Source organism: Hippopotamus amphibius, chromosome 2 (genome assembly GCF_030028045.1).
Source record: "Hippopotamus amphibius kiboko isolate mHipAmp2 chromosome 2, mHipAmp2.hap2, whole genome shotgun sequence".
Classification (NCBI taxonomy): domain Eukaryota; kingdom Metazoa; phylum Chordata; class Mammalia; order Artiodactyla; family Hippopotamidae; genus Hippopotamus; species Hippopotamus amphibius.
Window position 1 is genome coordinate 178,364,331 of NC_080187.1, and position 16,736 is coordinate 178,381,066.

Below are 16,736 nucleotides of genomic sequence, written 5' to 3' on the forward strand. Positions count from 1 at the left end.
TGAGTACTCAACTGACAGTTTCCTCGGTCAATTTTAGGGAAATACAAGACCTGCTGAAGCCTGGAAGAGCTGCCTTATGAAGGAAAATGAAACACTACCTCAGTTATTTTTAGTTATTTTTCTTCTTTGTGGAGGACGTCACCAAAAGACGTGATGTGTACCGCCAAGGCAAATGAGGAAACCGGGTCTGCCCCACACACATTGAATATTTAAACAAAAATGCCCTGCTAATCTTTAGAGATGCCAGTGTCTGTAATACATGAAAGGTACCTAGTAAATATTTAAAGAAAATAGAGACCGTGGGTTCTCTAATGAATTTCTCGTTCTTCCAAATCCCATCTGGCGAGATGGCCAGAGTCGTGGCGGCCCGTTTCATCTCACGTCCCCATTCAGGCTTCAGCTCCGTTTCCATAAGGCCTGAGTGTGAGCTGAGATGGAATGTTTAATTGAAGAGGACATAATTTTCACACATACAGCAAAGATTTGATGAGGCTTTGAGGTTTATTGTAGCCATTAAAGTGTCCTGGCTGCTGGCAAAACCCCAGAAAATGTCTAAAGCTAAACCAGATGTGATTAGCAAATTTCAAGAAGGCTCAGGCCCTAGTTCTCCAGGCAGGCATAGGCTTTTAAAAGAAAATTGTTTGGAGTAGCAAGAACCACACCTTAACAAATGGGTGGGATTTAAACGATGGTATTAGTTGTATAGATGTCACTGATAGCAGTAGAGGTTGTCAATGAGCATCTTTCCTAGAGACCAGAACTTCCAACAGCGCTTTTATGTAGATAAACATAGCAAGGAGTTGAGGATAACAGTATCCGCTACAGTTTATTGCGTGATTATCATCAGGTGCTTTACACAGATCGTCTCTTTAAATCCTTACAGTGACCCCGTGAAGCAGGTATGGTTATACAGCTCTCATAAGAGGAGGAAACTGAAGTTCATGGTGCTCGGGTGACCTGCCAAGGTACCTCACAGATGATGACGTAGCCCCATTTTGAAACTAGATGTGACTCTAAGGCCGGTACTCACGACTTATCCTGTTGCTGGCCCAGAAGTCTGCGTGTCTGATCAGAGATCACCACAGAGATACCTCGTCAAGGCATAAAGCCTTACGAGGATACACATGACAGAAGGAGTGAATGTGTGAGCATGAGTGCAAGGGTGTGCACCCACACACACACCTAGAACCATGTATGTAGACCCTCAGATCAGACTTAGGAAAGAACTCAGTTTTTTTTGAGCAGGGGACAGGGTATGGGCTTGGTGGGGAGACATAGGAGAGATGGATTAGGAAAGCAAACAGTACTGCACAGCATTAAGAGCTCAGGCTTTGGAGTCAGATATGTACTTTCCACTGGTTTGGTGAAAGCGAGATCTTGTAACATAACCATAAAAAAGTATTATCTCACCAGTAAAATAGGGCAGTTAGAACACCAACATCATAGGAGGTAATGAACACACAGTCCCTTAGTAAGGAAAGCTTCAATAAAGCTGATTAGAGGTACATACCTTTTACTGGAAAACAGACACCTTGTAGAATCAGGCCCATATTGTCGAGGGGCCAGCTGGCTGTGTGTGTGGTGAACCTAATTCCCAGGGGGCTACAAACCCAGCTCTCGGGGCTTGGGAACGTGTTCCATATCTTGCTTACTGTTCTACCTCCCTTACTCAGATAATAATTTTGATTTTCCTGATACTTTGATGATATAAGTCATATCTGGGAGCAAACAACAGGAGTAGCTTCTCTCTTTCGCCTCCCTTGACCTTGTTTGCTAGCCAGAACTTTGAAGGTACTCTTACCAACTCATGTGTGGTAGGCAGAGTCATGGCTCCCAAAGATGTCCAAACCCTGATCCCTGCAATCTGTGACTCCGTTACCTTACATGGCAAAAAGGGGCTTTGCTGACACTGAGGTGGGGCGATTATCCCAGACTAGCCAAGTGGGCCTAATCTAATCACACAAATCTTTCAAATGAATCTTTGAAAGCTGACAACTTTCTCCATGGTCAGCGGGAGATAGTACAGTAGAATGATCAGAGAGATGCATGTTGCTGGCTTTGAAGATGGAGGAAGTGGGCAGTGAACCAAGGAATGTGGGGAGCCTCTAAAACTGGAAAAGGCAAGGAACAGACTCTCCACAGAGCCTCCAGAAGGGAATGCAACCTTGTCAACTCCTTGATTTCAGCTCAACGAGACCCGTGTCAGACTTGTAACATACGGAACTACGAGGTGGTATATTTGTATTGTTTTAAGCCGTTTAAGTTTGTGGTAATTTGTCATAATAGTAATAAGAAACAAACACACCATGTAGTGCATCCTTTCTGATTGTGCCAGTTAATACCAGTCACACACACACACACACACACAATTGCTGAGGCCATAGGTATAGGATCCCCCGACTAGTGGCTCTCACCAGTATTGCATGAAATATGAATTGGTGCTTTCTGAAAGAGAGCCTGTAGTCCAGTAAACCTGGAAATGCTATATACCAAAAACAAATCACAGGGACACAGTGCTTATAAGCTTATTAAAGGTTCTGGGAAGTCCTGCAGTAACAAAAACAACAAAATGGTTTAACCCTGTTTAAACCAAGATTTCTCAAAACGTGAAACATTGTCTTTTTTTCTTTCACTGAATATACTTAGTAGTATGTTGTAGAATATGCATTCCGTGAAATATAGTTTAAGAAGAGATGTTGATGTTACTATCAATTTTTAATACGAAGAACACAGTTGTTAGTTAAATGGTCATTCCTGGATGACCTTAATAGGAGTAACGGTGATGAATAGGTATGGCCTTTGCCCTATACTAGTGCTCTTCATACTCCCTGGCTGCATTGCCCTAACTGGGTTTGTTATCCACATAAACAAATACAGTTGAATAGGTCACATTCTCTCTGATTTCTTGAAGCTTGAAAGCCAAAATGAGCAACTTTAGTGCTACTTAAAATTACTCTAGTGTCACAGGTCCCAAATCCACATTTGTATCACATGAGCCTGTGATCATGTTTTATTATGAAAAATTCTTTCTGGCTTTCAAAGTAGGAAAGCTGAATTTTTTTTTTATAAATTTATTTGTTTTTTGGCTATGTTGGGTCTTCGTTGCTGCACACAGGCAAAGGTCAAAATTTTTTTGTTGGAAATGACAGGAACTCTTCAGATAGGTGTTGAGAAGTCAGCCTATTGTGAAAAGTTTAAGGATAAAAATAATTGCCCTCAATAGCTAATGAGACTTACTTAGTATCCCGTATCATTAAGTTTAGGATATTTAATCAACTAGCTGTACACTAAATCTTGCCTTGAAAATGATGCATTATTGGCCCTGTTATTGCATATATAAGTTGGGAAAATGTAATCAGTAGTTAACCCTCAGTGTAAGATAATCAGACTTGTTTGAGAATGTTGGCAGAGATGCAAGGGAGTGTGTGTGTGTGTGTGTGTGTGTTTTAAGATAATTCTGATGTTCTTTTCTCTAAATATTTAAGACTATATATTTGAACATGTACCATTTTAGAAATATTTGGGAATATACTTATACAGTTTTGGAAAGGCAAGGAGTCTCTGTTGACTTTTTTGATATCTGTTGTCACTCCATAAATGTTTATCCTTCAAATGTTTATCCTGAAATGTTAACTCTTTTAAGCCTTCTCTAAATGAGATGCTATGTGAAATGCACAGTCCAGACATTCAATAAACGTTGAACTCTTCGTTCCAAGTTTGAATAGTAGTAATATCTCTAACTTGACACTGAAGTACACCCGTCACCTCTTTAGGCATCATCAGTCCCCATGTCCTTATCTTAGTGGAGCTACCCGATTAGCCCAGAAGGATCCAAATGAACCTCTTTTGTACGACACTACTACCTGAATATTCTTCCTCAAAATCTAAGTTGCAGGAGGATGTAAATTCATACATACATGAAAGTAACAGTTCAAGAAAGAAGTAGGGGAGGTTTTTTCGGCAGATCTTTTTAAACTATAATCAGTATGTCTTCTAGATGAAGATGGCATTTATTTATCTCCACTCCTTTCTAAAAGCCCACAAAAAATTAACATTTATCTTATTTAGATACACACAGTCATTACCAATATAATCAGCTGAAACGGGAGGAATTAGGAAGGGAGCCACCCACCTACACATATAAAAACAGGAAATGAAAACGTTTTTACGTGGTGGTTTCTCATGGCCCTGGGCAGGGACTGGTGTGGTGGCAATAGTTTAACAATTTGGATGTGCGTATGAAATAGTACAGTTAAAACTAGGTTCAAAAACGTGTTATAGTCAACTCTCAACAATAGGTTGCTAGATTAGTGAGGTCACAGAGTAGTGATAGTCTAAAAAATTGATGCCTTAGTTTTAACATTAATCAGTATGTCAGCTATACTATTTACATGTTGGAAAACCTTTCCTATTTAAAACCACATGGTAAGCAGTAGACTACCTACTGTTTCTCCTGCAAGGTGGAAACAGTCCTCTTCTTTAGCTCACCTAACTTAATGAACAAATTAAGTGGGCAGATACATTGATGAGATAGTATTAGTGAGGTGATGAAGGGTGAGGTGGGTGTGGGGCGCTGAGCGCTGATGGCATTGGGGAGGGAAGCTGCCTGCAGGAGAGCTGGTATCTCCAGCGACGGAGAGAGAGCAGAGGGCTAGATAGCAGAATGTGCACTTCACCTTGCCCTTGACCATTTGAAAAACAATTTTTTTGATTTGGGATTATGTGTGGCATCCTTCCCTCTTCCTATTACTGTAGTTAATCACGAGTTTACTGTGAGAAGTGAGGAGAAATGCTAATAACTGGTGTTGCTGATCTCCTAATGAATATTCAAGTTTGTACCACTGGGGGCGGGAGGAAGGGTGCTGTCCCAGCTCCACCTTCCAGGTCATTCTCTTGGACTATCTCCTTCACAGCCATGTTGGCACCTCCCCGGTCAGGATCTGTCCACCACTTGGCTAAAATATGGCCTTTTGCAGACTTAGTCAGTCTGTACTGTTGAGCCCCAAACAAAACTCAAGAAAAATGATGGCCTACTGATATTACCTCAGGAAGCAAAAGAGACCTTTTAAAGGTCTGTAGTGGCTGCTCCTTTGAATTTGCAGTAGACACAGTTGGGACCTACCAAGCGGTGGGAGGAGGAGACTTTAGTGGAGCATTCTGCCCCCAGTGCGTGCAATATGGGGGTACCTTTAGCAATGCCAGATCTAGCAAATGAAACGTAGGAGGCCCAGTTAAATCTGAATTTCAGACAAACAAGACTTTAAAAAGGTGTTTTAAATAATACACAGGACATACTTATACTAAAAAAAATTACTCCTTGTTTATATCAAATTCACGTTTAACTTGGTATTCCGTCTTTTATCTGGTGTTTCTGTAGAGAATTTAAAAGCAATAATAAAACGAACTAAAAGCAAGGTCACTTTTAAAACAATTATATTGAAGTATAGTTGATTTGCAATGTTAATTTCTGCTGTACAGTGAAGTGACTCAGTTATACATATATATATTCTCTATCATATTCTTTTCCATTATGGTTTATCACAGGATATTGAATATATCAATAGTTCCCTGTGCTACACAGTAGGACATGGTTGTTTATCCTTCCTATATATCATAGTTTACATCTGCTGATCCCAAACTCCCAATCCTTCCCTCCCGCTCCACCCCCTCTTGGCAACCACAGTCTGTTCTCTATGTCTGTGAGTCTGTTTCTGTTTCACAGATATGTTCATTTGTGTTATATTTTAGATTCCACATATAAGTGATATCATATGGTATTTGTCTTTCTGACTGACTTCACTTAGTATGACAATCTCTAGGTCCATCCATGTTGCTGCAAATGGCATTATTTCATTATTTTTTATGGCTGAGTAAGATTCCATTATATATATAATGGAATATATATATCCCACATCTTATTTATCCATTCATCTGTCAAAGGACATTTAAGTTGCTTCCGTGTCTTGACTATTGCAAATAGTGCTGCTATGAGCATAGGGGTACATGTGTCTTTTCAAATTATAGTTTTGTCCAGATATATGCCCAGGAGTGGGATTGCTGGATCCCATGGTGGCTCTGTTTTTAGTTTTTTAAGGAACCTCCATACTGTTCTCCATAGTGACTGCCCCAGTTTACATTCCTACCAACAGGGTAAGAGGGTTCCCTTTTCTCCCTACCCTCTCCAGCATTTGCTATTTGCAGATGTTTTAATGATGGCCATTCTGACTGGTGTGAGGTGGTACCTCATTGTAGCTTTTATTTTTAGCTCACTTTTTATTACTGTGATGTGCTGGCAATACTAATCTCAGTGATCAAGTCCTATTCCCTGCAAGGGTGGACTGTGGATACAGGTGCAGTAAACATGTCAAGGATGTGGCGCATGGCCATGTCCACCATCACTAACGACAGCAGTTACCATTTAATGAGCACTTACTAAATACCAGCATATTTGCTTACATCATTTCTGTTTCTTTTTTTTTATGTAGAAGTTAGAACTTTATAAACATTTCCAGAATATAAACTGATTTTGTATCAAGACTCCTTGAAACGTTTAAAACTGTATGTAACTTAAGCTTATTACAGTGTATGTCATTTTCCACTTTCCAATCTAGAAAATATACTGCCAGTTAGATCTAGCAAAGGAAAAGAAAAATCAATCTAAATTGCTTCACAGAGAAAACTAATGAATATAAAAATCCCCACCCCAAACTAAAACCCAATCAAGAAATAGATTCTGTAAAGTCTATTAATCCTCCAGTTTAAAATAAATGACCTCCCAAGGGAAAAATACTTCCACCATCATAGCAATGTGATGAATAAAAGCAGAGCCACTCTCTCGTTAAGGGAAATTACATTATGTATAAGAATGTAGTAATGATTTCAGAAAATGAGGAAAAGTAATTTCCATGTTGGAGAGCAAGCCTACTAAATGTCTTCTGTTCACTCAGCCTTTGTACCCGCTCACATGAGAAGAGTGATATGAACACGAACACCGTAAAACCAATCTCCTCAACCATTTCTTCAGTTTAACCTCAGGAGAACCAGCGCAAAACCTTCAAAATCCAAGGATAGACGGGTCCCAAAGCATCTCCTCCTCTGTCCTTTCTTTGCCTTGTTCCTTTTTCTCTTTTCTACACTTACGTTCCTCTTTCTTAGAGGCTACATCTCGGCTTTTTTTCTCCTTTCGGTTCTTAAGCTTTTCTGTACTGCCTCCGACTGTTTCCACCTCTGTTTTGTTTCTTTGGATGCTCTCGTGTTTGTCTAGATCTATTTCCTCACAAGCTTTCTTCCTCTTAGGCTTGAGCCGCTCCTCCCCTGGTTTTTCTCTGCCTTCCTCTGGGTGCCTTTTTCTCTTCCGATGTATCTGTTTATAACTAGCTTGATGGGCAGTGGCACTCTTTTCTGAGGAGAGATGCCTGTAAACTCCAGATTCTGCACTGTATGAGCTACAGTTATACTCTTGCTGACTAAAGTTCAGGGGTACTGGTTTTCCTGAGAAACGGTCCCCGGTGAATTGACAGTAGCTCAGGGAGTCTAGTCTCAGCCTGTTGTCGTGAGCTGGTAGCCACTAAGGTAACCGATTTTCCACTGATTGTGAAATACCACGTGACCTTGGGTAGGTTTGGATGGTTTCATATGGGAGTCTTTGATCAAACATTCTACACCTGGGTCTAGGATCAACTTCTTCTTTGTACCCACAAGTTTCCAAATAATCCTCTCTCATCTTTCTGAAACAAGTCTTTGGCTCTAAGTCTCTGGCTTTCTGCACTATGATGTAATCTTCAAGTTCATCTTGAAAAGAGTCATATGTCTTCTTTGAATGCTTCATTAGATTGGCAAGGGATTCTCCTTATCAGGTTGAGAACTTGGTAGAGAAATTTGATCATATTCACCCATTAATTGCTTCGGTTTTTAGTGTGAACTTTCCCCAAATGGTGAGACTGTGCAACAACTGAGGAGCTAAAAACCATGATGCAGAGATTAAAAAAATCTGTTTTTGTCCAGTATTCCACTCCCATTAACCTCATAAAGTGAAATCCCTTGTGATTCAAATGATGGCACTACTCCTTATAAGCCTTCTACAGAAGGTATCTGTAACACGTTCAGTCTTTGCTCACTCACGTGGTATCTTCTCCGAGGCAGGGGCGGCCGTCTACAACGACTGTCCCCCTCCCCGCCAGCGCTGCCGGCCAGGGGCTGGGCCAGGGTGGAGGTGGCAGAGAGGCAGGGACAACCGCTGCCGCCGAACAGGCCGGGGGTCTCTGTTTCTTAAACTACTTTGATAGAAGTTCTACCTGCATTTTAACAGTAACGAAGTTAAAGCAGCTTTGCTACTAATGACAAAAGTGAGATTCGAAGCAGGTTTATCTGATTACAAAGCGTATACCGTTAGCACTGTAGGATTCTTTCTTTTACTCTTTGTAGGCCTACCCCTCAAGCACTGACAATATGATCAAAGTGATAAAGCTTGAAGAATAAGTCCCCCTTAGTTCTCTAGTTCTTCTAAAGGGACTACAAATAATAGTTGGATTTCATGTAGGCCTTTTCTTATTTCTGCTCATAACCACTCAACTCATCTACCGGTTGTAATTTCTATCCTCTTGTCTCTTCCCTGTCAATCTCGTTGGGTTTCTCAATCTCTTTTGGTTCCTCTGACACACTCTCTCTGTCTCTGTCTTTGACAGTTAGTTGCTTAGCCTGTGTTTTATCCCTCCGCAACCTAGAAGATAAGCAAAGGCATCTGATGTGGTTAGTCGGCCGAATAGCAGGGTACCACAGGGCCATCCCAAGGCGAGCCGCATGGTTTGGACTCCATCGCTATCTCTTCCACTTGTGGACATTGCGTGGAGTGGGGCTCTGGCATAGAGGAGAAGGTGAGGGAACCTCCCAGGACCTGTCAGCTCACATAACAGAGCAGACTATTGCTTCTGTGTTTGGGAGCAGCCCTGACTCTGCAGAATAAATGACATCTGCCACCGAGCATCATCGGATGGCTTTCTCTCCATATGAGTATAATGTTCTTTAAGAGAAAAAGAGAAAACTAGAACTCATCATGAAAGTGAATACTTTCTTTCTCACTTGAGCATGGTCCATAAGCAGTATGGCTCTAGTAAGGAGGGAAAAAAGACTGGAGAACTTTTGGAGGACCAACAGATGAGAAAAGAGAAGATGATAAAAGACAGCCAATTGAACGTTCATTTGGATTGAACGCTCACGTAGGAATTCAGTTCCTCTTGAAAATTACTAAAACAGTAGCACAGAGAGTTGTTTTAAAGCATAAACTCAAGAGCACAGAATGAGAGAGAAAAACATATGCATAAAATTTCTGAAGCTCAAAAGATAGGACAAGTAGTAAATGAATTAGCCAAACAAGACAGCTGAATTCCAACCCAGGAGCAGAGAAGGGTGAGAAGCAAGCCAATTTCTACCACTGTATTCATACACACCACAAATTTATACCTAATTTCAAACATATATATACATAAACATTCATATACATACATACACAAGTAAATCAATAAAATCATTTAAGAAAATTTCCCAAAGTGATGGACACAAGTTCCTAATTTTAAAAGGCCCAAATGTTAGCACAGTGAAATAAGACAGTTCCAAACCATGGTTTGAACATTTCAGAATACTCAGGACAAAAAGAAAGCTTACATACTTCTGGAGGGGAGAGGGTGGATAGTGGGACGTGGGAACAAATTACACAGAGAATCAGGAAGCAGACTGGCTTCAGACTTTCCAACAGCAATGCTAGAAGCTAGAAATGGGTCAGAATTCTGACAGAAAATTATCCCAGTCCAGAATCTTAATGTTCACCAAATCATCTGTTCATTATAAGGGCAGAATAAAAATACTTGCAGACATGTAAATTCTCAAAAAAAAAAAAAAAATAGTGTTTCCCATGCATCCATCCTCAGGATGCTAGTAGAGAATGTGCCTTACCATGAAATAGGAATACAAAGGTGACAGGAAATGAAAAATCCAGCAGAGAAAGGAAGTGAAGGGATACTCCAGGATAGACAGCCCAAGATGACAGCCAGGCATGGAGAGCAAACATTCCAGATTAATTAGGTCAAAAGAATCATGGTGAAGATTCTTGAGGGATACACAATTAATATATCTGATGTATCTGAATGTTTTGACAAGATTTACACAGCTAGCAGCAAGTTTGGCGCTTCTTTAGTAATAAGTACACAGAAAACAGCAAATCAGGGAAAAAAATCATTCATTCTGAGGGTGAGTTTGTTGGCAGTGGGGAGGGGGATGTTTAGGACAGGCTAAACAAATTTGCATATGTCAGCTGAGGCTGGAGTTGTCTTTGCAAAGTCGTAATAATGGGAACACTGAGCATTGGTCTAACCAAGTCATGGCAGTGCTATGTTGTGGTGGGCATGAGGGGAGGAAAAAGTGCCATCGTTTTTAGTACACAAAGAGAAAAATCAAAAGGTGCCAATAGAAGCTTGTTAGAGACATGCGATTAAGTGCTGGACTAAGCAGGTACAATTGGTATAAATGGTCCCCTCTGGGGAGGAAGAGTTGGGTGAAGTTGTTGGGCTGGAGATTCGTAGAATATGTTTATTAACTATGTGTGTGTTTAACTTCGATAAACATACAAAACCAAAACAAAAAACTAACAATAAACCAAAGCATTTGTAAGTGATAGTTTAGTTAAATTTCAACAGCAGAGGCTGGCCAGGATTTAGGAGATGCAGTTGAAGAGTTTAGTTCTACCTCTTCCTAACCATGTGATTAGTGTGCAACTCTGACAAATCACTTCACCTCTGTGAGCCTCCACTGGAAAAATCAGAGCTGATCATCCCCGCCTGCCTAACTCAGAGGGAAATCTGAAGGGTCAGACGAGCAGATGGATGGACAAGTACTTGGGAAGGTGTGGGAGGTATTATTTGAACTCATTGAGAAGCCGTGCAGTTTGCAGTTTGCTCAGTTCGTGTTGGCATGGCCTAGTAGGGAGAGGGGGGTTGATCCGTTAGGGTGAGCCTGGCTGATTTATCACTCTCTAGGAAGCTCCAGAAGACACGACTGGGACGATTATTGACCATGCCTAATTTATTAGCTCTTTCCTCCTTCGAAGCCCATTTGTCTGCAGCAGGAGTTTGCTAAGTCTGAACCCTGGTACGGCCCTGGATACATTAGCCAGAGTCCTGGCCATGTTGCCATGGTGTTAAAAATATTTAGTTTTGCAAGCAAAGTGTTCGAAATAATGAAAGAAAAACTTTGATATGATTTATTTTTGTAAAATGATTTTAACCAAACAGACCCAGGAACTGGGGTAAGGATTTCAGAAAGGCAGTGGGTGTAAGATGTTGATCAACGTGGTGACTTTTGATGCAAAGCATTCAATTAAGCGCAGCACCGTGAGTAAAGGTCACACATTTCCCAAACGGAATGCCTTCAAAGACAAGTTGTGCGGAAAGGAGAGAGGATACGGAAACTGAAACCTGATTCATCCGTTTAATTATTGGAAGAAGTCTGTGTTGTCCTTTGAAGCCATGATTGTGACATCTCTAGGTGGGAAGAATGAGTTATGTTGTCCTGGTTTCTTCTTCTCAGTTTTCACTCTGTTTCTACCCTTTATTTATAAATCGACACAGTTAATGCAATTTATTATTTTTTTCTTGGACAAGAAACAAAACATTGAAAGAAAAGCGAGCATCATGGAAAAGTCTGAGTCACGAGTCCCGAATTCAGATCCTTGCTTCACAAGCTGTGTAACCCGTGGCTGGTTTCATTCCTCCCCTTCTCTGTATCCTTGTATAAGAAGTAGGGTATCCCAGCCTTCCGCACGGGTTGCTTGAGAGGGTTAGTCAGGATCATATGAAGAAAATCCCTTGGAAGAGTGTAAGACATATAACACTTATTTCTGGTTCCTTTTATGCCCTCATATCCAACATCCAGTCCATGAGCAAATCCTGTTGACTCTTCCATCAAAATGTGCCTTGAATCTGTTTAATGCTCTTGTTTCAACATCACATTTCCAGTCCAGACCCTGCCCACTTCTCTCACCTGGGCCAGAACAACAGACTCCTAACAGATTTCCCTGCTTCCACACCTGCCTTCCCTTTAGTCCAGTCTCCGAACACCAGACAGGTCAGGCCACTTTGTGTTTTCATACTCGTTGCTCTTGGAATAAAATCCAGCCTCAAAACTTGTAGCCCTGCCTTACAAGTTTCTCCAGGATTCAACCACTTCTACCTCTCCTGTCTCATTTCATGCTGCCCCATTCCTGCCTGCCCACTAAACTGCAGCCTCATAGGCTTTCTTTGTGTTTCAGCCCAGTGAGCCTGTTTCTGTTTTAGGACCTTTGCAGTAGCTATTCATTCTGCCTAGAATGCCCTTCTTCTGGATATTCCCATGCTGTGGGCCTTCCCTGACCACCCAGACTACAGCAGCCACTTTGAATAGTCCCTCTCTGTTATAGCCCCCAGTTTATTATTTCTTTGTGAACCCCGCCCCCTCCACCGATGAAGGCAGCCATCTAATGGCCTTTTTGGTGTTTATATCTACTGTGTTGATCAGTACCTACCGCATAGCTGTTGCTCAGCCAATGATTGTTGAGTGGGTGAATGAATGAGCAAATGAATGAATGGTAGAAAAGATTCAGCTCACTCAGGCAATTGCTGACCTTGCTATCAGAGAGGAATTAGATTGCTTCTTCCTGGGCAAAAAATGTCGATCAATCAGAGAGAGGTAGAAGCTTTAGGGAGACACTTTAAAGCTACTCAAAGGGAGAACTGATAGCTTTGAAAGGTAGTGGTCCCTCACACACTTCCGAAAGACTGGAAGACTCTGTTATGGTAGATGAGTAGCGTAGGTGCCATTAGAAAGCGTTTATGCTAGATGATTTTGAAAGTACATTCCACCTTGGAGTTTCTAAGATAATCAGTATACACTGCTATTTCAATGCATTCTATTGTTCTCCCTATGCAGTAAGGGTTATTAAGTTCTTCCCTAGACTTAACTAGAACAGCTAAAAATCCCTGGACTTCTGACCATTTATAGGATATAAAAGTTAACTGTGAAATTATATCAGGTTCTGATCTCAGGTATTCTCTCTCTAAACGGCTCTCAAGGATCTGCTCTTGAATTAATCCATGCGTCAAAAGTTCTAGCATTGATACCATCTAGAAGTAAGCTTTATAGAGTAGAACTCTTATCCAGTGTGGTTAGTTAATGAAGAAAGTTGGCCCAAATCAGGAATCATAGAAAATGATACTTGCATCCCTTAACCTTTCATTTAAAACAAGCTAAAAATAGCATCATTTGTCTTTTGATGCAGGACTGTGGCCTCTTCTTGAATTACAGATCTGTTAAATAGAGTTTTGTAGGTCTGTCTACATATCCCACATCTATAAATAGATCACCTGTGATTTCCCTTTCACATTTTTTACGTGGAGTCATGGCTCTTGAAAATACTACCACCAAATCTTTCTGGATATTATAATAAATTGTTCTCAATTTTTTAAAACCGTCTCGCCCACACCTTTTTAAAAATGAACGTTTTCTTTTTGGTATAATTTTAGATTTACAGAAAAGCTACAAAGATAGTGTGGAGAGTTTCCATATAGCCCTTCTCCAGTTCCCCATTATTAATATCTTAAACTGTTGTGATGTATTCCTCAAAATTAAGAAACTGGCACTAATACATTTCTGTTAACTAAACCCTAGTATTTATTTGGACTTCATCAGTTTTTCCATTAATGTCCCCTTTTAGTTCCAGAATCCAACCCTGAGTTCCACATTGCATTGAGGTGCTATATCTGCCCAGTCCCCACTGGTCTCCCACATCTGTATTTAACAGCAGTATTTTGCCTTCTTCCACTTAATAGAAATAGAAACTTTTTCTCAGGTGTATTTCTACAATTTACCATCGAGTGATTAAATATGTAATTACAATGAAAAAACAACTAGCGTAAACAGATTTGGAAGCAACACAACTGTTCTTTATAAAGATTCTACTCAGTGGTGGGAAGAATTGCCCCGAGAAACCAGAGAATAGCCTTCCAGCTGCAACGGCATGCTGTAGGCATCAGGTCGGAGGAATAGAAAAGAACATTGATTTGGCAAGTCCATTAGTGGAGTGTTTTTTATATTTCCCATTCAAAAAAAGAAACCAAAATTAATGTAATGGTAATACCTTACCTGTGTGTAGAGCTCCATCCTTTGGAGTGGGTAGGGCAGGCCTACGTAGTAGAGAAAACAGGTCTCCAGGATAGGAAGCCGTGTGGTCAGGATGGCCCAGCCAGGCATGGAACTTGAGTCTTTTGATTGCCAAGCCAGCACGCAAACTACATTACCATAAACTTATGTCAGGTCAAAACCTTTTCTTCACAGAAATAGATTTGTGGGTGGTTTGTGTGAATATCAAAATATTTTCCTGCCCAAGTAAATTGTGTATCTGGGACCCTGTGGAAGATTCACAGCCCACAGATGGATTCTTTTTGTGTCCGACAACCAAGTGAGTGAAGTTAGAGAGAGACCTCTTTAGCCCCAGTAAAGGGGATTGGAATTTTTGACAGTATCCTTGTCTCTCCCAGATTTCTGGGCCTCGGTGTGGGTCTTAGGTGGACAGAGGTTGTGAACTCACCTTTTTAGGTAACCATGAAGAGATCGGTGGCTGTCCCCCCTGCCCCCACCCTCCCACCCTGGAAAACAGCAGCCCTGGTTAATGTTGCCTCTGTGCTGCTTTATAACCTAACCTCCCCCCACCCCCTCCCTTGGCCTTCTGTTTCTCCATTCAAAATGAAGCAGTGGCACTGGTGATTTTTAGCTTTCATTGTCTTGTTCCTCACCTTTTACAAAGCATTTTCATAGGTGCTCCACATTGTTTCTAGAACTTCCCTAAACAAGGCATACCTTGCTTTACACTTCTCTTTACTGTGCTTTGCTGATATTGTGCTTTTTGCACATTGAAGTTTTGTGGGTCATGCAAGTCTATTGGCACCGTATTTCCAACAGCATTTGCTCACTGCATGTCTCTGCGTCACATTTTGGTAGTTCCCACAACATTTCAAACTGTTTCATTATTATTGTATTTCTCATGGTGATCTTTGATCAGTGAGTGATTTTTGATGTTACTAGTGTAATTGTTTGGGGCCACCATGAACCATGCGCATATCAGACGAGGAACTTAAATAGTGTTGTGTGTGTTCTCATTGCTCCAACGAGCAGTTCCCCTTCTCTCTCCCTCCCCTCTGGCCTCCTTATTCCCTGAGACCCAGCAATATTCAAATTAGGCCAATTAGTGACCCCACAATATCCTCTGAGTGTTCTAGTGAAAGGAAGAGTCTCTCTCTCTCTCTAACTCAAACCTAGGAATGATTAAGCTTAGTGAGGAAGGCATGTTGAAAGCCAAGATCGGCCCAAAGCTAGGCCTCTTATACCAGTTAGCCAAGTTGTGAATGCAAAGGAAAATTTCTTGAAGGAAATGGAAAGTGCTGCTCCAGTGAACACACAGATGATAAGAAAGCGAAACAAACTTAATGCTGATATGGAGAAAGTTTTAGTGCTCTGGATAGAAGATCAAACCAGCCACAACATTCCTATAAGCCAAAGCCTGATCCAGAACAAGGCCCTAACTCTCTTCAATTCTAGGAAGTCTGAGAGAGGTGAGGAAGCTTCAGAAGAAGAGTTTAGAGCCAGCAGGGGTTGGTTCATGAGAAAAGAAGCCATCTCTATAACATAAAAATGCAGGGTGAAGCAGCAAGTGCTGATGTAGAAGCCGCGGCAAGTTATCCAGAAGACATATAGCTAGGATCGTTAATGAAGGTGGCTGCACTAAATTACAGATTTTCAGTGTAGATGGGACAGCCTTCTGTTTGAAAAAGATGCCATCTAGGATTTTTATAGCTAGAGAGAAGCCAATGGGAAAAAAAAAGCTTCAAAGGACAAGTCTCTTATTAGGGACTAACGCAGTTGATGACTTTAATTTGAAGTCAGTGCTCATTTACCATTACCCAAATCCTAGGGCCCTTAAGAGTTGTGATAATTCTACTCTACCAGTGCTCTATGAGTGGAACAACAAAACCCTGTTGACTGCACATATGTTTACAGCATGGTTTAATGAATATTTTAAGCCCACTCTTGAGACCTACTGCTCAGAAGAAAAAGATTCCTTTCAAAATATTACTGCTCATGGACAGTGCACCTACCTGGTCACTCAAGAGCTCTGATGGAGACGTGCAATGAGACTCATGTTGTTTTTATACCTGCTAACACAGCGTCCATTCTGCAGCCCATGGAACAAGGAGTAATTTTGACTTTCAAGTCTTGCCATTTAAGAAATAGATTTCATGAGGTTACATCTGCCATAGATAGTGATTCCTCTGACGGATTTGGGCATAGTCAGTTGAAAACCTTCTGGAAAGGATTCACCGTTCTACAATAGATGCCATGAAGAACATTGGTGACTCATGGTAAGAGGACAAAATGTCAACATGAGCAGGAGTTTGGAAGAAGTTGATTCCAACCCTCATGGATGACTGAGGGGTTTAAGACTTCAGTGAAGGAAATCACTGCAGATGTGGTGGAAAAAGCAAGAGAACTAGAATTAGAAATGGAGCCTGACGATGTGAGCGAATTGCTTCCATCTCATAAAACTTGAACAGATGAGGAGCTGCTTTTACTGGATGAGCAAAGAAAGTGGATTCTTGAGATGGAGTCTGCTCCTGGTGAAGATGCTGTGAAGATTGTTGAAATGACAATGAGGGATT

General features: G+C 41.1%; 2 protein-coding genes across 4 annotated transcripts in view; one reads left to right on the forward strand and one right to left on the reverse strand.

Moving 5' to 3' along the window:
* Positions 1-16,736, forward strand: part of FMN1 (formin 1) — a 296,198-nt gene that overhangs the window by 154,715 nt on the left and 124,747 nt on the right. The window lies entirely within an intron of this gene.
* Positions 7,055-7,907, reverse strand: LOC130845226 (lysine-rich coiled-coil protein 1-like). Its single transcript, XM_057722134.1, is given in 1 exon segment — positions 7,055-7,907. A coding segment is annotated over 1 exon segment (774 nt). The 5' UTR covers positions 7,829-7,907.